Genomic DNA, 24,262 nt, shown 5'->3' with positions numbered 1-24,262 from the left:
ATAAACACCTGCATCTGGTAAACTGAAGACGCATTTTCTGTCTCTGCAAATTCTGATTAAACTATGGGCAACATGTAAATTTTTTGGAGAGGCTGTGCATATGGGCTACTTGTGAACCTGGTTTTGGTTTTGCATGGTACCAGCTCTGCACAAGGCTCTGCTGAAATAAACATGTTTTCATGTCGTCACCTGTAAGTGTATAAAAAGAAAATGGCAGAGGTAATGGGGCACTTCTGTGTATATTTTCTCATATTACATGAATAAAAGCACTCAAATACAAGAAGGAAAAACAACTACACTGAAACTTTTAAGTAAGAAACCAACATTTGGTATTACCCAAACTGGGCTGTTTATTATATCTTTCTTAATTGTTGGGAAACTCGTGGTGAAAGGGATATGGTTTAGGTTAAGAGGTTTCAAGTCCATGTCTCCTGCCTGCCCTCCCATTGTGTTTGTGGTCAGAAATGAAAAGGGTTATCTTTCAGGTATATAGTCTTTTTTTTTTTCCTGAAGATAACCCAAGCAATCTTGTTATAAAAAACACTCAGGAATGGTGTGTGGTGTCTTTTTTACACATGCAAAGGAACATTTTATCAAGACAACTGTTTGACTTATTGTTACTGCATGCTGCTACATTCCTACCATGAAGATGTGATTCACAAAACATGTAAGTTTGATACAGAGCTAGAGCAGTCTCTGAAAACGGAGGGGTGGTTTTGTGGCTCAGTATTACAGCGAGTCAGCGCCATTCACAGCTGCTCTGCCCTCTGTTTCCTGCGTGACTGTGGGTGAGTCCCTGAGATCAGCAAAGGGCTAAAGTATTTTTTAAGTTTCACTGAATACAGCAGATCTGTGTTTAAACACTTCATTGACTCATCAAGAGCTGGGGGTGTATCATCAGGTCTGTGCTTCGTGTGAAGCAGAGTAAGTAATGGTAACACTGAACTTCTTGTGTCAGTGTTACTCTGGAGTCAGATCTGTTGCTTTAGTGGTTGATATGTAAGTACCTCTGACTCTGTATACAATAATATGTGACATCTGTACTTGAGCTTTTCAGAAATGGGATGCAAGGAAAACTCGCTCCATACCCAGTTTTGTATGTTTGCCTACTTGGATTTCAGAATTTGATTTCAAGCCTTGTGTTTTCAGGCAGCAGAGAAAGAGGAAGCTCCAAGTTTAGCATTAAGGTATCCAGAATGAGCGTGTCACCAAAAGTAAGCTATAAACTGTGGAAGGTAACAGCCCATCTCAGTTAATACTCTAAAAATGTTCTACCCTTCAGGTCTTCACAGGTTTGGTTACATCACTTCTCTCACTCTTGATAGCCATGTTGACTCTGAAATCAAAGGATGTATTCAGACTCCTTTAAAATTTGTCCCTTGTAATTTAGTACTTTGGCTAATTTCTGGATGGTGTGCTTTTCATAGTTTCATACATGTTTTCTAATGTTGCATGTGTGTTTATTCTCAGGCATGTTCTTATTGATAGAGAAAATAGTTTTCTGTGAGAGTTTAGGAGGGAACTACTTTGAGGTTGGGTTATGTCAGCCTTACAACCAAAACTTCTCTGTGTCAATGTGGTGGTGCACAGTGCTTGATGAATGACCACACTCCACCTGGAGCTCTTAAATCAGTATTTGATTTTTAAAGTACCAGCAAATGGTTGCAGGGTGCAGCATTCATTTTTCATGAGGGCAGTAATGCCATTTCAGTTTGCTGAGCTACAACAGTGTGCTTTCATGAATAGAGAATATTCAGCAATTACAGAGTATCTGATGGGCCTCAGTTTACCTGGTAGCTGAAGAAGTCACTGACAGATAATTTGTCTTTGGAAAATGAATTAGAAAAGTATTATTTTCCAAAGTACATAGTTTAAAAAAATGTTTGTCACTTTACTGCATACAAAGAGTTGATTCCGTTTCTTCTCTCAATTAGTGATGATTCCAGATGAGAACACTGTATGGGAAGAAATTTTTTTTTCAGGCATAGGCATAAGGAGGAAAATATATTCCATAAGCTTTGATATTGATTCAAAATCAGAACACAACTGAGACAAAACCCACTAAAATTAATGAGCTATGGACTGTAGTGTCTATGGTAGTTCTAAAAGATTTAATTTTTGTTAATCTACCTGGAAAATATATAGTACTACTACAGTGTTTTGTACAGTTCTCCTGGTTCCAAATATACCTTAAAGTAATATACCCAGAAAATATGATATAATTAAGAATGGGATTTCTATGAACATCATACATTGCTCCTGTGGGCTAGATTCTGCTTTCATGACATTAAGGTAAGTAAAGAACAATTGCTTTGTCCAAATGAAGAGAATTAAATCTGATTTGGATCAATATGAGCAGTAGGGCATTCATATTTTACTGCTGCCCCTGTTGCTGAACTACAAGACAGAAGCATGTGCATCCCAGTTACCATACACAAGGACGTTTTGTAGACTGTTTTCTATGTTTTCTGTATCTTTGCTTTAGGAAGCATGATGACAGTGTTAGAAACTGCACTGGAAACCATGTGTGCTGTATGCAGTAAGTAGAGCTGGTGTGCAATTACATAAGGTAGTTAGATGAAAGAGTCGCTATGTTCTGTGTCTGGGAGAGAAGACTTAATTATGCAGACAAATTCTCCTGGGTACAACAAAACGGTTCTCTGGATACAGCCCTGATTAGACTGTAGTTCTTTTAAATGCATTACCAAAGTCTTCATTATTATAATTAAACAGATATAAAATATGTTGGCCCTTGGTTGCATAAAGCTTTGCTTTAGGTTTAAGACCAGAAATTTCATTAAGAGCTTTGAAATGGAAAGCTGACAAGCAGAGCAAATGATTTCTATAATTTTCCGAACACTGTATAACTTTTAAATTATTGTCCTTTTTAGTCTTCCATTTAAAGTCAGATACGTGAAAAAATTAATCTTAAATGGCATATTTACAACAATATGATTTTCCTGAGGCCGCCAGCTAGAAAAAAATAGTGTCATCTGTAAAAATGGAGCTGAAAAGTTGGTTTCTCCTAAGTATGCTGGATTTGGAGCAGTTCAACCTGAGAATGAGTGTGCTCCCCTGGACCCAGGGCACCCACTGCTGCTGGCTCCTGCCCAGGGTTCTTTCTTGCTCACCTTTGGTCTCTTTTTCCAAGAGTTAGCCAAGTCCTACAGCTGAATAGAACTGTATTCTTTTACCCTTTATTTACCTTTCAGCAATGTGTTGGGGAGCATTTGTTGCTCATACATCTACCTAAAGGAACTGAAAAAAAAAAAAGAAGAAAAAAGAAAAGAGGGAGTTTTCTTTAAAATTTATCTTTTTACTGTATCTGCTTCTGTAAAAACCACACCGTTGAATTTAGAATCTGTGTTTCCCTGGTGGGAGGGATTAGCTTTAAAAGTCTTGAAAAGCCAGAGGACTCGAAGGACTTCAGGAGATGCTGAATGAAGGAATGCACAGTCACACCTATTTTAGTCTAAATAGGATATTAACAAATGAACAGTGTGGCCATGGGGACTAAATGTGTGGGTAAGTGTTTGTAAGGTTAAAGCTTAAATGAGCAACAGCTCAATCATACAGTTGTTGCAAATCATAATCTCTTTTAGAGAGCCAACTGAATGGACTGTGGGTTCTGACCTGATTGTTGTGCATGGAGAAGTGGTTCCTAGTGCTCACTAATGCCACTCTCCTGCTGCCACTTGTTCACACTTGCAAAATTAAACATGGCCAGTATTTAATGGATGCCTTTTAGGTCCCTCTCGAATTGCTCTGGGGAGAGTGGTGGTGGTGTTAATGATAACTGTGCAAGATAAGGGAAGCTTGTGGTTTAGCAGTGGGGTCTGTGGCTTTCTGTCCTCAAGAAGGGAAATACAAAACTTGAACTTCTTAAAACAAGAATCTTCCCAAACCACTGGCCCAGCCACTCCTGTCCCTGCTGCTACATCCCCCTTTTTCCACCATGCCTGTCACCCCCAGGTGAGGGGAAGGATGGAGACCCTGACAGAAATTGCCTTTTTTTCTGAAGGAACTCCAGAGCACACAGTGTTTCCTAAGGGGTCTTCCTGGGGTTGTGAGCAGAACTAGAAGCCAGGAGGTTCCCACTTTTCTGGTTGCAAATCCAACATTTTTCTTCTTGCTGAATGTCTTCTAGATGTTGAAAGTGTATAAAACTATTGGCTATTTGAGGTGTTATCTTCTTCACATACATAAGTACTAAGATGCAGTTACAGTATAATTATATCGTGGTTAGATTTCAGATATTTTCTAATATCCCTATAGCCACTAATTCATAATGTTTAAGTATAACTGGATGGAAGCAATTACACCAGGTTGGTAAAAATGCATGTGCTGTGCAAAACCCGAGGGATTGTAATATTCAGGCATGCAGCTAATTTACTTCTAAGGAAAAGGACTTATACTTATTTAGCAAATATATATACAAACTGAATAAAACTGTATTATAGTTGCATTTCTTTATTTCTTGAAAAAAACCCCAAACCAAAACAAGTAAATGATTTTTCTCTCCCTAAGACTTGGGCTCTGGGAAGTAGGAGAGCTGTGCCCTTGAGGGTGGATACTTTTGAAGAAATGTGATTAAAAGTTTTAGCACATCAGCATAGCAAATCAGTTATTCTTTAAATAAATCATGTGTTTATGATGCTGCAGTTTGCATCTTTTCAAAATGCTTGTAACCTGCATAATTTACTCCTTATTTTGATGAGTAATGCAAACATTCAGCATCTGTATTGGTAAAAATTTGGAATTCACCTACATAGGAGAGTCACATGATGTGATTTAATGAGGCTACCACAGCTGTCTCTTGAAAACTTTTTTCCTTGATATTAATGGGGAAATCTGTATTTTGCTTGTAAGGGAGCTGGGATGCATTGTGCTCGTAGTTGCTGAAAAACTGTAGGTGGGAGTAAAATACTTCAGGAACTGTGTGTACGTACAGACACGTCTCAGTGCCCCCATGTACACTCTGTAGAGAGGAGCGAGCAGGGAGTCTTCCCTAACCCTTGTTTTGGCATGAAGCTTGGTGAGAAGGGCTAGTAAAGCACAAATGGGACAGGCATGCCATGTGTGCAGGGAGGTGGTGAGCTGGGGAGCACCGGGGCTGCCACAAGGATCTGTCTCGTGGGTTCCTGTGGAGGTGGTGCCTGTACCCCCACGGAGAGCCTGCACGCCAGCTGTACAAACTCCTACACCTCAAGGGCGCTTTCCTGAATTGATAAACAGTTTTCTCAGAGGATCTGATGCATTTGTGGGTATGCTGAAAGTTGTTTTTCTCTCTCGCAGAAAGATGGGGCCTTCTCATAGCACGCTAGAGGCAAAATTTCACCCTCAAGTGCATTATAGGCAGGTAAAATTGTGCTCTGTCTTGCCCATATACTTTATATTTGGCTTTATGTATTTTATCTCAACGTATTTAATAATTAAATTATGAATAACAATTGGAATTTAAAAAAAATTCCCATTAAACCAGTTTCATTACCTTATTTTATTGATTTTTTTTTAACTTCATTGCTAAATTTAAGGATTGGGGTTGATCTGAATCGGCATAAATGGGATTAATGAAGAATAATTTAAGTTGATTAAAAAGGGCTTAAAATAATGTGATTAGCCTATTGAAGCTTGTGTGGCTTATTGGATTACACATTTTATTCCTGGAGGATTGTTGCAAGATTCAGAATGAAATTAAATTGGTCATCCTATTTTGGGCCCCCAGTGCCTGGTAATCTCCAGTGCCATGATGCCAGACCAGAAGGTACAGTCACATTCAAGGGCTTTCTTTCGAAAAATACAGTAGTGAATTTTTGAGCCAACACCTAAATAATGAGGCCAAAAGATACCACTGAAACCTGGCCTGCTCTCCATTATATGAGGCTTAAATGAAACCACGCTTGATCTCATGGGACATTCTTTTGAAGGAATCAGGTGCTGGTGAATGTCTTTTTAGTGCTGGAGACTCTCCTGCCATCCTTGGGACATTGTGACCATTGTCAGTTTTGCTTTTTTTTTGCCTTTTTTTTTTTTTTTTAAAGTCTTAGCTTTATTTTGAATGTGTCGATTTCCAGGTATTGAAAGGATGTGTCACCTGACAGTACTGATCTTTATATAACCATCTTAATAATTCATTTGGACTTGATGATCCCTGTGGGTCCCTTCCAACTCAGAATATTCTGTGATCTAAAATCTGTGACGTCAGTTCCACATTTTGAGTCTCTAGGGGATCCATAAGGAGGTGTAATTTGAAGGACTTTTTAAAATACATTGATTCACTATTTAATTAAACTACTCAACTGAAACCATTGCATTCTGAATAAAAGTGCCCAGATATGCCTTTATTAGGGCATGAGAAATGTCTTTTTTTTAGTTATTCCTTATATTAATGCACATTTCTGTTATTCTTAATTTAATAATTCATTTTTATTAATACAGACAATGTGTGTATTAAACTAAAAGAATCTGTAATCTCTTACTTGAGTGTGTTTTCTAAAATCTTCCTGATTCTTGTGCCTCTTCTGAACCTTCCAGTTTTCAAGGTAATTTCTAAACTGAGAGCATCACATGATGGACAAATATGAAGATATAAGAACCTTTTTATCCTGAGTAGGTGCTATGCCTATACAACCCAGTATACTATTTTGTATGTGATCTTTTTGTTATTTTCTGTGCTGATCATCTGTGATGATGAAGTTGGCTTTTTCTCTCCAAGTTTTTGTCTCCTGCATCAGAGTCCTGTAAATAGGGCCTGCCCCTTGTGTTTTTAGATGTATGACCTCATATTCTGTTCCTTATTGGAACATACTTATTTTTTTATATATTGCTTGTCAAGCAGTCTTTTCACTTTTTATCATCTCGTATTCTTTGTTATTCATCACTGTTCAAACTTGGCTTTGTGTCATCTCCAGGCTCCATCTATATTGATTTTATGTTTTCTTCCAGGTTACTCTAAAAATGTTGAATAGCACTGGGCTAAGAATGGGTCCCCACAGAATCCCATTTGACGCATATCTACATGATAAGTGTTTCACATTTACTGTTGCATTTGAGAGTTATCATTTATCTTGTGTTTGATCCATTTAATGTCTTCTGAGTTTATTTTTATTGTTATATCTTCTTAATCAAAATGTCATTCAGTACCAAATCAAATGCATTTCAGAAACCATAATATATTACAGAGTCTAAGTATATTACAGTGACTTTATTATGTGTATCAACCAAACTTTTAATATCGTAAATGCAGAGGTATGAGGTTAGTCTGACAAGCTCTGTTTTCTGTAATGGTGGAAATTGTTAATGCTAATAATTTTTTTTAATTCTTGATCAAGTCTTGTTTCAGCTTTTCCATTATTTTGAGAGTGAAAAATACTGACTCACAGATATGCTGCCAATCCAGCATTTAGAGGTGTAATGAAGGAGAGTACCAGTGGGACATGTTTTTCCTTAACCAGGTCTTTCTAAATCCATTTGGCTTTTCCTCCTGAGTTACTACTGGAATTCTCTTATTCTCTTAATTTTTGCCTCAGATGCAATCAAAGGAAATTCTGTAAAGGAAGGAGGGGTTGGACAGTGGAGCTTTTCTGGGAATGCTGCAACCAAGATCTCCTTGTCCCAGGGCTTGCTGCTGCTGCTTCTGCTTGAAGACAGAAAGTGTCTTTCTGTCTTTCTCAGCTTTATATTCCCTTAGAGCAAGGGGATAAATTGAATTCACGTCCAAGGTGCCCTTGCAGACTCATAAGCATTAGAGCCTGTTAGCAACTCAAGTACTTGGAAGTGATAAAGCGTTTGGGAGTGGCAGTGGTTGGAGATATTACATCCAGTGGGCTGTGTCAGCCCCTTACAAACTAAAAGCCTCCTCCCAGCTGGAAGTAGATCTGGCACTTAGGCTGTCATACGTGAAGGAGTTTTTTCCTACGGGGAGAATGAAGAGTACCCATGAAAAAATCTTCTGCATCAAGTGGGGTCTTCCATAGGCTATGTGGAGACATTGTGCTTATGTATTGAAGTGTCATGAAGGAATTTATTTCTCACTGTAGGTGTTGCTTTATAAGTAGAGGGATAGGTATTCACACCTATATTTAAGGACAATCCTTGTGGAAACCAGTTGAATGAAACTGCAGTAACGATGGTGGAAGGAGCTGTGAAGTGGGAGCCTCATTACAGGCATTCATGTTCTTGTGCTCTTGGAAGCTTCTTGACTTTGGCTTCATGGCCTCAATTATAAAAAAAAGGGAGAAGTAGTAACTTCAGTGTCATATCACACCAGAAAATAAACCCTTCTTGCTTTGTGTGGTTTTAATTTCCAAAAAGCATTTTCAGATGGAGTCTTTATGCGCTGCTCATTTTTCCTTTTGCTCTAATTTTTCATTTAAACTGCAGAGGTAAATTTTCTTCAAGGTAAAATTGAATAAATTTGGTAATGCTAATGATTAAAAAAAAAAAAAAGGAAAAAAAGCAAATACACAACAAAGCATTCCTTGAATATCAAATTATTTTGGTTCAGGTGTTTTTCTGAAAGATCTGCTCCAGACATTCCTCTCTATTTCTCTCCAGCCTTACACTGCAGTACTTGAAAGTGATTTTTAGTAATGGAGCAAAACAAGAAAGGAGACAAGCCATTATAGTTTTGCCTCTTGTTGAACTTCTCCAGTGGGGACTATTCAGCATCCCAGAATAGTGAAGTGATTATCTTGACTCGGTTTTCTTGCCCTCACAGTACCCATTTTGCAGTGTGACTTGATGAGAAGCTTACTGTGAAGTTATTATTATAGGCCCTGGTGACAGTCCACTACTCATACCCGGCATCTGGGTGGTCCTGGGGAGTTGAGGAAAGCCCCCTGTAAATGCAGACATGACTGTTCCCCGTGACACTTCTCTTTCCCCCATGTGGGAGTCTTTGCTCTCCCATGAATGACGATGGTGCTCCGGCATCCGCGCGGAGCTTGTGCTCGAGTTAAACTGCTGGTTGGTGACAACCAGCTGGATTCATACACATGCTGGCCTGACTATATTGATATTTGGGAAATTGGACACTGTGTTCTGAAGCTGTTTCTCATGTATCTGTCCATGTTGTATTTTTGGTCTGCCTGAAATTTTCTGTTTGTTCCATTACGTGTGTACCTCAGCTTTTAAGAGTGTGTGTTAAATTTTGGATCCAATCTTTATTCCACATGTGCACAAATGCCTGAATTAGTAGGACTTTTTCCTTGAAGAGGCTACTGAGGTTGATCCCACAGCATTAACATCTGCTCTTGCAATCTGTTGAGCTGTGTGGTTGACTCAAATGTGACTGGCAGCATCCCTGTGGCTGCTGCACCCGGGATTAGGTGGTTTGATTGTTCAGCCCCTGTGCAGAGGTAGCTGCTTTGTGCCATGAGTTCTCAGCCTGGATGAACTTTGAGTAGGCAACCTTTTCTTTCTTGTCCTGTGATTTGTCACAGTGGATATGCAATATTTAGATCTTACAGACCTTGCCAAGAAAGATTAGAGGCAGTTTAGCTCATTAATTTGTTGTGATAGCAGAGGCTGAGAGGAAAATCGATAAAATTTGCAAAATGGGCAGTCCTGGGATGCTCTCTGAGGATGGCCAGACCATGGCTGAGATTTACAGAAGAAAGCTCAGTGTGCTAACAATGAATACTGGTTTCCAGTGATTATTGCTACCTGTAGTATCACGTGTTGGTACTGTGGGTTCAGGCTTTCAGTTACATCTCTGATCAAACAGATTAAGCCTCACACATGTATGAGATCCAGTTGCAGCCCTGGCACAAGCTTTGACTTCCTGTATTCTCTCAGATGATTTATATAAATATTCCCTGTTCTGGCTTACTTTGTTTTAGAAAAATTACACTGTCATTTGTCAACCTGCTATACAGTGCTTTGAGTGCCATTAGTGACTCACTGACTTCTTTATTTACTGTTTAAAGGTACATTTTCCCACCACAAGTACTGTAAAGCTATAAGATTTTCAGGGACTTGTGATTCTGTGTTTAACTGAAATATCTGGAAGTATTAAAAAAAAATTATCCTGTAGAGCTAATTAGTTTCTCTTGGGGGGAAAAAAAAATTAGGTGATCAGTTGTCCAATTAACTGGATCATCTGGAGTTTCCAGAGCAGATAGCTTTTAGGATGCACTGTTTATCACAACCTAACAACAGACTAAGCTGTCTGTTATTGATTTCTTAGTGCTGGGTTCATGGGAAATGTCAAAGATCTTGAATAAAGCTTCCATTTTAGCAACGGTGATTTCACTGGTGACAATGTGAATTGTTTTTTGGGGAAATGGCTCTTAATCACACTTAACTAGCTTATCTCTCAGCATCATTACTAAATTTCATATCCTTTCATGGAAGCCCTGTGGCTCTTTAGGGGTTTTTGATGTCTTTAGGTAGGTGATAACTTTTGCCTTTCTTATCCTCCTTAGTAGAATCCTGGAACACCATCAGTGCTTTAGATGCCTTTCAGGTATCTTGATTTCAGACAAATAATAATTTATAATTCATGAACTTGACCTTTGTTGCAGGGTTTCTATCCAGCTCTTACTACTACCCTGTTTCCTAACTTCAGATCAGCAATTTATGTCCTATAGTTTTGACAAAGAGGCTGGGATGAGGTGGAGAGCATGTTTATTCATGGTTTTTTAATTCTGCTTATTTATTTCTGTTAGCTCTTTGATTTAAACAGCAGAAGTTTGAGCAGTCAAAGGTCAGGGTGGATGGGGTGGAGTTTTCCCACAACTGCTGATGGCTTACTGATCCCACTGTTTACACATCCAGTCCCTCTGACGAGGATGATGTGTTCAACAGGAGAGCTTCTCCTATTTTGGGAGCGTGCTTAGACTGGAGCTCTGAATCCCTCCTTTAGAAACATTTAGAAAATGTTAGGATGCAGTCAGGCCAGCACAGAGATACGTCTCCTTGGTATTAACTGATTTCAGAGCAGCTGTGTATATTCTGAAATACGAGAGCATGTTGATGTGGTCTTGTGGTGAGGTCCTTAGGTGCTTTACATAATGGACATTAGGCAGACTCAGGAGCAGGAAGGAGATGGAGTCATCCTGTTTGATCACCTTATGGGGGATGAGCAAAGAACTGAAGGAAACCATAGTTTGAGTCACTTTGAAAGAAGTGTCTTGCCTTGGAAACACAAGGTTTCACTCATAACTGGGGGGTTTCTTTTTGTACATGCACACTGTAAGCAAACTTGTGTTTGTTTCCAGTAACAGTGTTTTATGTAGAGCTAGGTTATCTCTGGTACAAAAGGTCTTGTGGTGGAAAATCTACAAGTTAGTTCCTTGTTTTCACACTGATGTAAATTTCTTTTTTTTGGCAAACTTTCCATCTTTCACTGTGACAATAAATCCAGTTCTGTCAGTAAAACTGAATGAGGGTAAAGGGCAGTCCTAAGTCAGTTACTGTGTGGCAAAATCAATTTTGATGGACTTTTCACCTCCAAGATTCAGGGGCACATCTCATTGTGCTTTCCGATTGCTTTGGTTAATGAAGGGGAACAAGTGCTTTTTTGTGGGTGAACTGTGAGGAGAGTTTTTTTGATAATTTGCAGTGTAAATGTTTTTGGAGGGTAGCACAAGAAAGCAGATTTCCTATTTATTCATGGAAGATGATGGCAGCTTTTAATTTGCCAGGTCACTGTACTTGTTCCTGTTCTTAGTGTCCAGTGAAAGGTAAAGCAGAGCAGCACGTTTAGCCACTGGAGACACTGCAGCACATTCTTAGCTGAATGTCTTGTCCTAGAAGAGCATTGTGTTGAAACTGGATTAAGGTAGAGACTTACGGAAAACAATAGCTACACTAAAATTAGAAACTTGAGTCTGGAGTCTCAGCTGGACCAAGCTCAGCATAAGATCAGTGGGGAGACACAGGGTATCTAAATCGTCTTCTCCACTGTTGGAAGTGGGACTCAGTGTTGGGAGGGCACTTCTTGAAGAAAACACTCCTCTGCTCCCCGGGGTGATCCCTTGGATCTGGAAGTGTGTGGTCTGGCTAAAGCACGGTGTCAGGATCTGGAGATGATTGTTCAAGCATTGTCAATATGGTAGAACAAAGGCAAGTGCCTGGGTTTTCAGGCTGAGAATACAGCCAGCACTTGAGCTTACAGAAACACCTTTTGAGTTTCTTGCAAGACTGGAATTAATTGACTTCTTGATAATTGTGAATGAAAACTGTCACACTGTATCTAAATTAACGGCTCTCAGTTTGAAAGAGTGAATATCTCTTCAGGAGCTCCTAGTCTGTAGAGACCAAGAGGGGAATAGTTGACGCAGTAATAAGCTCAGGTAGCAGTTCCAGTTTTGCAGGGTTTGTGTGTATTATACAGTAGATAGAGGAGATTGTTAGCACTGGTTAAAATAATCCTATCAGTGTCAATAATACCTAAATCTTGTTAATTTTAGGCAATTAGTCTGTGGATTAGGCTTGAAGTCTGTTAATTTGATTGAGAGATATAGGGGAGTCCTACTCTGAGATGAAGAACTGCTGCTGTACAATTCTGATGTTCCTTACATACCACTAAGTACAAAACCAGAAGTATCCATCAAAAATAAAGGCAGGAAAAGAGGACAGAGAGGATAATCTAATTCTCTCCAAAATCCCTGAGAGGTTAAGACTGAATGTTTAAAGGCAACTTTTGTCATTTTTCTATGAGGCCAGTTAGTTTTTTCCCACCTTAATAGCTGATTAATTCCCTGACTTATTTTGATCAAAAGGCATAGGTATCTTGGAACTAAAAATAAATGGCTTTTATTTCCTGCAAAAAAAAATAGTTACGTAACAATTCACACATCCCTAGTTAAGACAAAATATCAGACCTGTAGCTAAATCAGGCTGCTCTGATGAGATTTTTGAGTCTGGCCCTGAGGAACCTCTGTCAAGGAATGAGGCACTGCAGATTCCAAGGCCATTAATACATCTCCCCATATGAGAAAAATAATCCAAATTAATCATCGATCTTAAATCTAAATATTACTCCTGTAATCATGAAGGAATAAAAAAGAAGAGGCTCTTCTAGAACCTGTCAGCTACATTTATTTGTATTCATTAGCATCTATTACCTGAGGATTTTCATGGCCAAAACCATGTATTAAAACACAGTATGTTAATGCATAAACAGAATATTTTAGCAGAAAACTGTAATTAAAAAAGTAGCTGACCTGAGGCACTCACTTTGTTGGCTTCGTTCTTTTTTTAAGACCCATTCTCATAATAAGTACTAAATAATTTTTCTAGTCCCTAGAAGTCTCTGTATTAGTTTAATGTAAAATTTTTAGTGTAAGAACTTGAGAGGTTTATATTTTATTCCCAGCAGATCACATACCTTTAAATCCAGTCTGAGGAGGTGGGGCTGGGGGGCTTGGAAATATATTGGATATTATTGAATGAAGTGAGTGTATGACAGTATCAGCTTTGTAGAAACATTCACATTGATTGATTTGCTAAAAGTATCTATACAAACATGCAAAGAGTGGAGATAGTCTTGTGAACATCAAGACTGATGTCCTTGATGGCTTTAAGAGCTACACAGGGTCCTGCTTGGCACAGACAGCACAGAGCAGCAGAGGACAGAGATGGGTGGATGGAGGGCACTACTGGAGCAGGAGTTTATTTTGGGTTTGCAGAGGAGTATAACTTGGGGAAGGTTGAGTGACACAGCACATAAACTGGAGCTGAGGAAAACCAGCTCCTGGAGAAGGGAAGGGTAGTCCAGTCTGCAGAGGGTTTGGCAGTCAGGGGTTTTGGTGTGTCAAAGCAGGTCCCCAGGGGCTGTTAGGAAGCTGGTTCCTGGTGCACATCTCATGGCTGGGCCTGAGGCAGCAGGGCTGTTGTGCCTGTACCCAGCATCAGCACTTCCTTGCCTTGTGACTCCTTTTCTACTCAAAATCCAGGCAGCTGAAGTCCCTTCAACAGCAGAAGGCAGAGAATTGGGGAAGTACTGCTGGTTAGGGAAATAGAAGGAAAAGCAATTTTAACAAGTCTGTCACGATTAATTACAGCCTTGAATGTTGTTTTAAAAATATATTTGGTAGCTGTTTATATACTAATGGAGTAGAGGAGATGGAAATCACGCAGAGAAAAAAAGAATTATTTACAATTTATAATTATTGAGAAATGTTTTGAATTGATCATATGTGGAGAAAGATTTAAATTTAGTTGCTGCACTAAAATGGCAGGCAACTGGCTTTACATCTAGCAACAAATAGTTAGTTGATACTGAAAAGACAGTCACATGTCTGGCTGAGTATTTTCTCAAGAGGAGTTAGAATATATTTCTTGTCTGGTTGTCCGTTTTCCTACAATGCTTTGTGGTTCAAAACAAACGGGGGGGGACGAGAGTGTAAAATACTTTTAGCTGGCAGACCTGTATGTGGGGCTCCCACATGAGCCATGCAATTAAGCATGCAGAGATGGGCTTCTCAGCCTTGGGAGAACTCCCTTTGCCAAAGAACACTCAAATATACTGGCAAGAAGACCCAGACTCTCCTGGATGTGTATCTCAGAGGTCTGACCCATGACTGTTATTTTGATTCATTTTAGTGTTGCTAGAGGTGTCCAAGGTTGCTGAGAAGAGAAAAATAGAGGCAGGACAGTCATCTGCTGAGCACCAGCTGTCACATGTGTCCCACTGGCATGCTGACTCATCCCAGGCTCCCAACAGTGCTTCAGAGACAACTTCTCCCACATAGTCCGAGACTCTTTGTTCATGCCTTTTTATCCCAGAGTTCCTCCTTTATTCGTGATATCTCTTAAATCCCGGTGGGATCCTCCAAATTTTGGTTATGCAGACCTTAACTAGGTGCTGGAGCTTCCCATCAAACCCATCTTTTCATATAGTTCTGCTCTGAAAATGTACATGACACAACTGGATACTGCCTTCTCACAGCTGTAGCAAGTTGCTGAGATCTGGAAGGCAGTTTAATAGCTACAAATATCACTCATGAAAACTTGCTATCTCTAATGCTGCAGTCAATCAAGTTGCTCTACAGCTCAGAATATTTTATAGCTCAGCATAAATTCAGGGAACTGAATTGTGAGAAGGGGTAATATGTTGTGTTTTGAGGTTCAGAAGAACATTAATTATGTTTACATAAACGTGTCTTTTCTATTATTTATGCACTCATAGAATGACTGAAGAAAAACTAATTTTTTTTTAATATGTAATTATTCTACAGGATCCTTCAAACCAAAAATGTGGAAGAAAGAAAACAGTGTCCTTCAGCAGCATGCCATCAGAGAAGAAAATAAGCAGTGCCAGCGACTGTATCAGCTTTATGCAGGCTGGGTGTGAACTGAAGAAAGTTCGTCCAAATTCCCGGATTTATAACCGTTTTTTTACTCTGGATCCTGACCTGCAGGCTCTTCGTTGGGAGCCTTCCAAGAAGGATCTTGACAAAGCTAAGCTTGATATTTCTGCTATAAAAGAAATCAGACTAGGGAAGAACACAGAAACGTTCAGGAATAATGGACTTGCAGATCAGATTTCTGAGGACTGTGCGCTGTCAGTAATTCATGGTGAGAACTATGAGTCCCTTGACTTGGTTGCCAATTCAGCTGATGTGGCCAATATTTGGGTATCAGGATTAAGGTACTTGGTTTCTCGTAGCAAACAACCCCTGGACTTGATGGAAAGCAGCCACGATACCCCACGGTTTGCCTGGCTAAAAACTGTATTTGATGCAGCAGATGTTGATGGCAATGGCATAATGTTAGAAGATACGTCTGTGGAGCTAATAAAGAAGCTTAACCCCACCTTAAAAGAGTCAAAGATTAGATTAAAATTTAAGGAAATTCAGAAGAGCAAAGAGAAATTAACAACACGAGTAACGAGAGAGGAATTTTGTGAAGCATTCAGTGAACTTTGCACAAGACCTGAAGTGTATTTTTTACTTGTGCAGATATCCAAAAACAAAGAGTACCTGGATGCCAATGACCTCATGCTGTTTTTAGAGGCTGAGCAAGGAGTGACCCACATAACAGAAGAAATGTGTCTGGATATTATACGTAGGTATGAGCTTTCTGAAGAAGGGCGGTTGAAAGGTTTTCTTGCGATTGATGGATTTACTCAATACTTGTTGTCCCCAGAATGTGATATTTTTGACCCAGAGCACAAAAAAATTGTCCAAGACATGACACAGCCTTTGTCACATTACTACATCAATGCATCCCACAATACATATCTAATAGAAGACCAGCTCAGAGGGCCAGCTGATATCAATGGTTATGTCAGGGCTTTAAAGATGAGTTGTCGGAGTATTGAACTAGACGTCTGTGACGGCCCAGATAATGAACCCATTATTTGTAACCGCAACAACATGACGTCTCCACTTGCCTTTCGAAATGTTATTGAGGTAATAAACAAATTGGCCTTCTTTGCTTCAGAATACCCACTTATTCTCTGCTTGGGGAACCATTGCTCTGTGCAACAGCAGAAGGTAGTGGTACAACACATGAAAAGAATCTTTGGAAGCAAACTGTACACAGAGGCACCTTTATCCTCAGAAGTCTACCTCCCATCACCTGAGAAACTGAAAATGAAGATCATCGTGAAGGGGAAGAAACTGCCCCGTGACCAGGACATATTGGAAGGAGAAGTCACGGATGAAGATGAAGAGGCTGAAATATCCCGAAGACTGTCAGAAGACTTCTCAAGGGAACCAAAGCTGATCTGGCTCTGCAGGGAATTGTCTGATTTGGTGTCCCTATGCAAATCTGTCCAATACAAAGACTTTGAGACATCCATGAAATTTCAAAATTATTGGGAAATGTGCTCCTTCAGTGAGGCAGAAGCCAGTCGGATTGCAAATGAATACCCTGAAGATTTTGTCAACTACAACAAAAAGTTTCTGTCCAGGGTGTACCCGAGTGCTATGAGGATAGACTCCAGTAACTTAAATCCTCAAGATTTTTGGAATTGTGGTTGCCAGATAGTGGCAATGAACTATCAGACCCCAGGGCCCATGATGGACCTACACACTGGTTGGTTCCTACAGAATGGGGGATGTGGGTACGTTCTCAGGCCTTCAGTGATGCGTGATGAAGTGTCTTACTTCAGTGCAAATACCAAGGGTATTGTGCCAGGGGTCTCTCCTCAGGTCCTACATGTCAAAATAATCAGTGGTCAGAATTTTCCAAAGCCCAAGGGTGCATGTGCAAAAGGGGATGTTATAGACCCCTATGTTTGCATAGAAATACATGGGATTCCTGCAGACTGCACCGAACAAAGAACTAAAACTGTTCAACAAAACAGTGATAACCCCATTTTTGATGAAAGCTTTGAGTTCCAGATCAATCTGCCGGAGCTGGCCATGATCCGCTTTGTTGTTTTGGATGATGACTACATTGGGGATGAGTTCATAGGACAGTATACCATCCCTCTGGAGTGCTTACAGCCTGGGTACAGGCACATACCCCTGCGCTCTTTTGTTGGTGATATCATGGAGCACGTTACCCTCTTTGTTCACATTGCCATAACCAACCGCAGCGGAGGCGGGAAGGCACAGAAGCGCAGCCTCTCGGTGAGGATAGGGAAGAAAGCAAGGGAGTACACCATGCTGAGGAACACTGGTCTCAAGACTATTGATGACATCTTTAAGCTGGCAGTGCATCCACTGCGAGAGGCTACTGACATGAGAGAAAATATGCAGGTATGACGCTTCCATTGTGTGTGCTGGGGTGTCCTCAATGTGGAAGTGAAGATCATGGGGTGAGCTGCTTGTAGGACAAGCCTACTGAAGCTGGTGAAGCTTCAGAGCCACAGCTGTTGTCAGCTTTTAAGTGGACATTGGAAGGCTGATAGTTACAGGTGTTAAGTAATAAACAGATGTAGGATTAGGCAGAAACATTTTAAAAATCAGTATGTGCTCTTCAAACATACGCTTTACTGGTTGTTTTTTTTCTGAGAAAGCTGAACTGAGGGTACATTTGTGTCCCCCCACCTCAAGTCTCAAGTACTTCATTTCCTTGTTGGTTCTAGAAAACGTCAGCAAGCTTTTGTTTTGCTAGCTGTGTGAGGGTTGTGCTCTTAGTTTTCTTTGGGTGAGTATAAGAAACAGTCAGTGGATGGTGTCACTAAGGTCTTGTCTACACCACAGAAACCCACTGTGCAAAGAGCGGCATGTTTTCCCGAGTGTGCGTTGCCACTGTTTGCCCAAGGACTGCAGATGTTCGACGTAGGCACTGAATGCCACTCAAATTGCAATTTCCTCCCTGCTAAATAGCTGTGTTGTCTTGGCTGGCTGAGTGCCGGCACAGACACCGGTGCCACGTCTTGGCTCAGAGGGTCTCCTGGCACTCTGTCCACCCCCCCATGCTGCTCCATGTAGCAGAGCCTGCTGAGGCTGGCAGCATCAGGGCCCAGGTGCACAGCACTGTCACAACTGCTCAGGTGAGACCTTCATGGCTGGCAGGAGGTGAAGTGGCAGCGAGGCCAAACGAGAACCAGTCTGCCCAGTGCTCTCTTCCATGGTGGGGGCGACTCTGTGGGTTAATTAAGGGGCAGCTCAGTTCAGAGCTTCAGGCACTGCCTAGAAACAAAACTGAGTAGCATTAAACAATGACTTTTTCCTTAATGAATAGCTGAAATCAGCTGTATCTATCTCCTTGGTAAAGATACAGAAACAATTCATTTTTTCTTTCTTGAAAACGGGAGAAAAACGCATAGCACTTCATTGACCCCACTTTTCTGGATGGAGTCTAAAGCAGATGAAATGTTGACAGCTGGAAAAGTTTACAAAATGACATAAGTTTTAAATCACTCTCGAAGGAATAGTCTCAGCATATTTTTAAGAATGGGAAACTCTTCCCAGGCTTTTCTTTCTTTCAGACCTTGAAAGTAACTAGTTTGAACTGCTGACTCCACCTTCTGTCTGGGTCAGGCACTATATGTGAACTTTATATAGTTCATTTATATATGAAAAAACTTGGACTATGACTCAGAAACAGCATTAATGTGCCTACCAAGCAAAACTTCAATAAAAAATCATGTTCTGGGGAGTGCTGTGTTAAGACACAGTTTTATATTTAACTGCAAGCTAATGTATTTGATCAATGAGAAAAGGATTGTCTGATGGGTCTTTTTCCACAAGATGTGGGAGGAACATTTGCAAGGTATGGGTTGTTATAGTACTTTTACTTGGGTTTTGTGCATCTTGGTCACTCCTTATATGACTCAGGAAGGGTGGGTGCATGTCAGCTGTACATCCTCCGACTTGATAAATAAATAAATCCTGGCATGTTAGTTTGGTTTGACCTGTATATTCAGTATTGATTTTCTTACATGTGACCTATGAAGGGGAAAGAGCGTTTGTGTTTCTTTGTAGTGTGGTAATGTAAGGCTGAAAACGAAATGGGTTTTTCCTTCTTGCCTTTCCCAGGGGAAATAAAAGGTCTGTCAGACTTGTTCTTTCTGGAGGATGATAATGGTGGGAGAATAAGTGATTACAACATCAAAAGCAATTGGGGTCTAAGCAGTGGGGAAGAGAAATAGCATTTTAGGCTGAAGGTTTAATGTACTGGGGACCAGAGCTTGTCCCTGTTAGGACTGGATTTGCAATGCAAAGTAGCTGAAGAGCTGGCAGTTGGGATGCCTGGGTCTGGGGGAAAGCTGGAACTGGCAGTACTCATGGGGACAGAGAATGGGGCTAGCAGGGAATTCCTGTGTGGGATGGCATCCATGGGGGCCCCAGGGACAGCAGACAGCGGGACAGCCCTGCCCCGCATCAGAGAGGAGAAGTAGCAAGGGCTGACAAGGCACTGGTGGGCAGGGGAGACTGAGTGGCAAACAGAACATGTGCTGAAGTGTTTCTTTTCCTCCCCTCAGAATGCCATGGTGTCTGTGAAGGAGCTGTGCGGGCTGCCGCCCATCGCCAGCCTGAAGCAGTGCATCCTCACCCTGTCCTCCCGGCTCGTGAGCAGCGACAGCTCGCCCTCCGTCACCCTCTGCATGAAGGACACCTTTCCTTACCTGGAGCCTCTGGGGACCGTGCCCGATGTGCAGAAAAAGGTCCTGGCAGCGTATGACCTGGTAGGCACTCCCCCACGGCTCCCTCTGTGTTTCCCCACTGCTGTGGGTGCGGCTTTCACGTGCCTAGATGTTTCGGTTAAATGACCAGGCCCTTCACATGACTCGGGCTGTGAAGAAGTTGTCCTTCAATCACTACAATGCCATACTGGGCTTTTTGTTGCTGTTTCCTTTTTTAAACACGGTTGTGGCTAGCACAGGTTGGCACTTGAAGAGGACTTTGTTTACAAAACTAGGGCAATTCAGCTTGCACTGGTGATTGTTAGTCCTTGTCCTTGAGAAGCGGCAAGATTTGTGCACTGCCCTTGGCTTGCGTCCCCGCAGGAGAGGACAAGGCCATTAGATGGGGAGCTGCAGCATGGGAGTTCCCAGGCAAAGCCGAGCTGTCCCCTTCCTGACACTTTTCAGCAGCACTGTTAAGTACTGCCCGTGTCCCTGTCAGACCAAGTGTTGCTCTTGGGGAGGGCATGGCAAAGTTGCAAGGGAAGTTTAAAAATGCCTGTTTTCTGGCACGGGGAAGGAGAGGTCAATATGGTACAGGAATACTTTATGCAGATGTAGAGACACAAACTGGCATCATTCCAGATGAGCGCTGCTGCTCGTTGTATGACATATGTCACTTCTGTGGGTGACTGAGCAGCAGCTGTGCGTGACTTCCAGCAGCAGAAGTTGCTGTCACAAGGTGCCTCTCGGGCCACGACACTGCCCCCTCGCTCCCCATCCTTTGTAGGTGCTCTGCACAACTGATAGCAAGCTGCAGAGTTTTTGCAAAGCCTGACTTAAATATTGCACTGTGGCAGCCAGGCTAAATCACAACTCTTGTTCAGTGCACAGCAGTTATTTCTGCAGCCTGTGTTATTTCTGCAGCTTGTGTTCATAAGGAATAAAAGGGTGAATAACATTGGGGATATCAAATTGCTTCCAGAGAACCTGAAGTGTTGTGAAGAGTGATCACAGCTTTGACCAGCTATTCAGTGTGCCAAATCTTGCCTCCTTTTCATCTCATTTTTTTGCCGTTATAACACACTTTTCAAGGGAAAAATCAGCTTGTGGTGAGGAGGGAGACACTGATGTTGATTAAAACAGAAATATTAAAAATACCCTGAAATAACCCTTGGGTTTCTTCCAGAGTAGTTTGTATTACTTGAAAGTGATTAGGTTATGGTAATAAAATACCAGCTGTAACAATACCAGAAAGAGGGTTTGCAAATCCAGTTGATTGCCTTATTTTAGACTGAATTTTTTTGGGGTAGATTTGTTACATGGTGTGATGTCTTTCTGAAAGAGCAAATACCACATAAATAAGAGGTTTTTCTGTCTTTAGAGGCGTGCTTAATGAAGTCTTACCAAAATGAATGTGTCACTTCTTATCTTTGTAATTATATACTGAAGAGTACACATGGGACGTTTCAAGGCCTCCTTGTACTTTAGAAACAGTTTTTCAATTTAAATAGGTGAAAGGCCTCTTTTGGATGTAGACAGGAACACTTGTATAACTGTTTTAAGTAATGTTTGTTCTCACATTTGTCTCTGATGGGGGAAAATGTACCTTGAATGTCAAGAGACTGTGCAAACACTAAAACCAGTGAAAGAGAAGGGAGTTCTGCCTTGCCTATGTAAGGATTGATTTGAGTTATAATTCTGGTAATGCCAACAAAATACTTTATTTTTACCTGCTTTGTCTGACTGCAACTGCTTCTTACTTTGCTGAAACTATTTGCTTCTGAAAAAGCAAAAGCCAGATTTAATAAATGTTTTTGCTGCCTTTTGGATATTTGCCTTTTGAGACAATGCTAGAGGCAGAATATTGAAATCTGTTTAGCTTTTTCTGTGTTTAAAAAAATGAACTGTCTCTATCCATCTGGATATTTGAAATCGCAGTGTGGGGAGGGGTTTGCAATTTTAATGTTGATAAGGGGCTCCTCCTTCCTATATATAGACTTGGCGTAATCCAGGGTGTATTTCTTTTTAATATTTATATTTTTTGTGCAAATGAGAGCACAAGGAGATGTTGGTGGAAAGCAATATAAAGTATTTTAGCTTATTTATTTATTTATTTATATTCAAGATACACTATGGTTCAGCCTTTTATATTGTTGATAAATATGGTGTCAAGGAACTGGATCCACAAGTGCTTGCTGCTTGCCTTTAATTCCTCAGAAATGTCTTTTTACTTCAAAGCACTTTTTGAATGAATAGGCCTAAGAGGATTTTTAAATAAAATAAAATCTGTTTATATTGGCCTGTCTCTTGTATGAACAGGCTATACTTCTTAATTCCTTCTACAGTAAAATGGGAAAAAGTTTGACCCTAAATCTCACAGTGGGAGTCTGTAATTATATGTCTGCCCCACTTGCTGGGCTCCACAGCACGGGGAGCTTGAGTGCTGGGCAAACCCATCCTCACCACCTCTGAAAACAATACAGATGTCACATTCTTTAAAAGGTGTGCTTTGAAAATAACAGTTCTATGTGTCAGAATCTTTTTTCCCCTTAGAGAAAATTGCCAGCTGAACTTACCTTTTTCTTTTTTCTTTTTTTTCCATGGCAAGTATAGACTCTGCCTGTGTGTTTAATGGGGCATAAGCAGGACTGACGGTCCAGGGAAATGGAGGTGCAAATGCTCGGAGACCTGCCACAATGATCTGGAAAAGAATTAACTGTCTGTTCCTTCCTGCTCAGCCTTTGTCAGCAGGCAGGATAGACAAAGACTGGTTTGTGCAGTTTGTTTGTTTTTTCCTGGGCAATTAATTTTACCGTTGTGCGCTGCATTAAATATTTTCTTTTGAGAGAGGCCTTATTAGAATAAAATTTAATGTACTTTGTTTAAGGAACTGGCATGATTTTTCAGGACTCTATTTATCTCTTTTTATGGATGCACTGCAGTGGTTTAGTGGAACTCTACTGTTGCCATGTCTCATGTAGGAAGAGGCTTCATTGATGGTGCTGGGTTGTATGGGAGTTTCTGCAGAGGAGAGAAGGGAATAGGATTTGCCAAACCCAAGAAAATAAGGTGGAGTGATGACAATACACAGAAAACATTTTTCAAAAGTGTGTCAATGACCAGAAATACAGTTTAGAATGGTTTTTTTTGACTTGCAGCTTTGGTTGATACCACACACAAAGTGTGATGACTGGACTCTGGTCATGTTCACTGGTTCCCACACATACATTGTAGGATAATGTATTGTGTCACTTACAGAGTTGTTCTTCAGAGCTTTCCTTTCCCATGAGGAAAGGCTCTCCCTCTCCCCCTTGTCACTGGTCACTCAGGTGGGCAGCATGCACAGTGTGCTTCACAACCTATCAAATTAAAGCTGCTGTTCAGGGATCACACCTAAAAAAGGAGATACTCCATGTGAAAAGAGGGAATGGGGCCCAGCTGGACCTGACAGATGGTTGAATTATTCATTGCAAACAGTTATCCTGTGAAGTTAGAATTTTTTTTGGTTGAGAATTGTTTGGAAACAGATTGTGATTTCTGTGTCTGCACGATATATTCATGTGCAGGTGCAAGCATGCATGAACTCAGGGATACTTGTGCTCTTTGCTTTTCAGTTATTGGTTCAGTGTTATTTTTCCTCCAAGATCAAATGATTAAATCATTTGAAAATCAAAAGCAATAAACAAGTGATGATAAATTTTCTTGGTTTTACCCAGCCACCCTGCTCATGTGCATGCAGAAATTTTTCTAGAAAATTAAAAAAAGATGTTCAAGGATCTTTACAAGTTTTCAAATCATAAATAACAAGAAGTATAAAAAACATTGAACAATGAAGCTATTTGTTATATAAGCTCACACTGACATTAATGTTTTTCTTTGTATTCAAGCCTCTTTACTGGAACTGATCTTGCTCTGTTGGAGCAGACACTTATGGAAGACAGGGTGTCTGTAGGTGCTGTTGGGAGGTGGTAAGGTAGTTAAGAATGTTTCAGCCAATATGGGGATGGATTGGGGATTTTTGAGAGGAGAGGAAATGTCTGTGATGCTGCTGGGAAATAAGTCAATGTATTTAATGGCAGAGTTTTTGTTGACAGGGATATTGGTCTGTGCATGCTCGCAGAAATCTGCTGAGGCGTGTGTGCAGAGGAGCTGCTCTTTGTCTGCTGTTCTTTTCATATTCCATTTTTTGGGGGTTTCTTTGTCTTGATGCAGATGTGAAAGCTCTTTATTCCCAAGGAGAAAGTCCTTTTTCTCAGTTTATGTAAATGCAAAATGACTAAATAG

At 40.7% G+C, this 24,262-nt stretch overlaps 1 protein-coding gene across 9 annotated transcripts in view; it reads left to right on the top strand.

The window, feature by feature from the left end:
- PLCL1 (phospholipase C like 1 (inactive)) overlaps positions 1 to 24,262 on the top strand; it is a 192,964-nt gene that overhangs the window by 135,194 nt on the left and 33,508 nt on the right. For 8 of the 9 annotated variants that reach the window (XM_051787064.1, XM_051787062.1, XM_051787069.1 and 5 more), the window contains 2 exons: positions 15,189 to 17,660; positions 19,835 to 20,038. In XM_051787064.1, coding sequence (XP_051643024.1) covers positions 15,240 to 17,660; positions 19,835 to 20,038 — 2,625 coding nt within the window. In that variant the 5' untranslated portion in view covers positions 15,189 to 15,239. Of the gene's footprint in view, positions 1 to 15,188; positions 17,661 to 19,834; positions 21,652 to 24,262 lie in introns of all 9 variants that reach the window. The other variant, XR_007904473.1, reaches the window with a different exon arrangement.

Source organism: Manacus candei, unplaced genomic scaffold (genome assembly GCF_025592945.1).
Source record: "Manacus candei isolate 608988 ecotype Guabito, Panama unplaced genomic scaffold, ASM2559294v1 h1tg000023l, whole genome shotgun sequence".
NCBI lineage: Eukaryota > Metazoa > Chordata > Aves > Passeriformes > Pipridae > Manacus > Manacus candei.
Note: the sequence above shows the minus strand (reverse complement) of the source record. Positions and strands in the feature narration are given on the sequence as shown.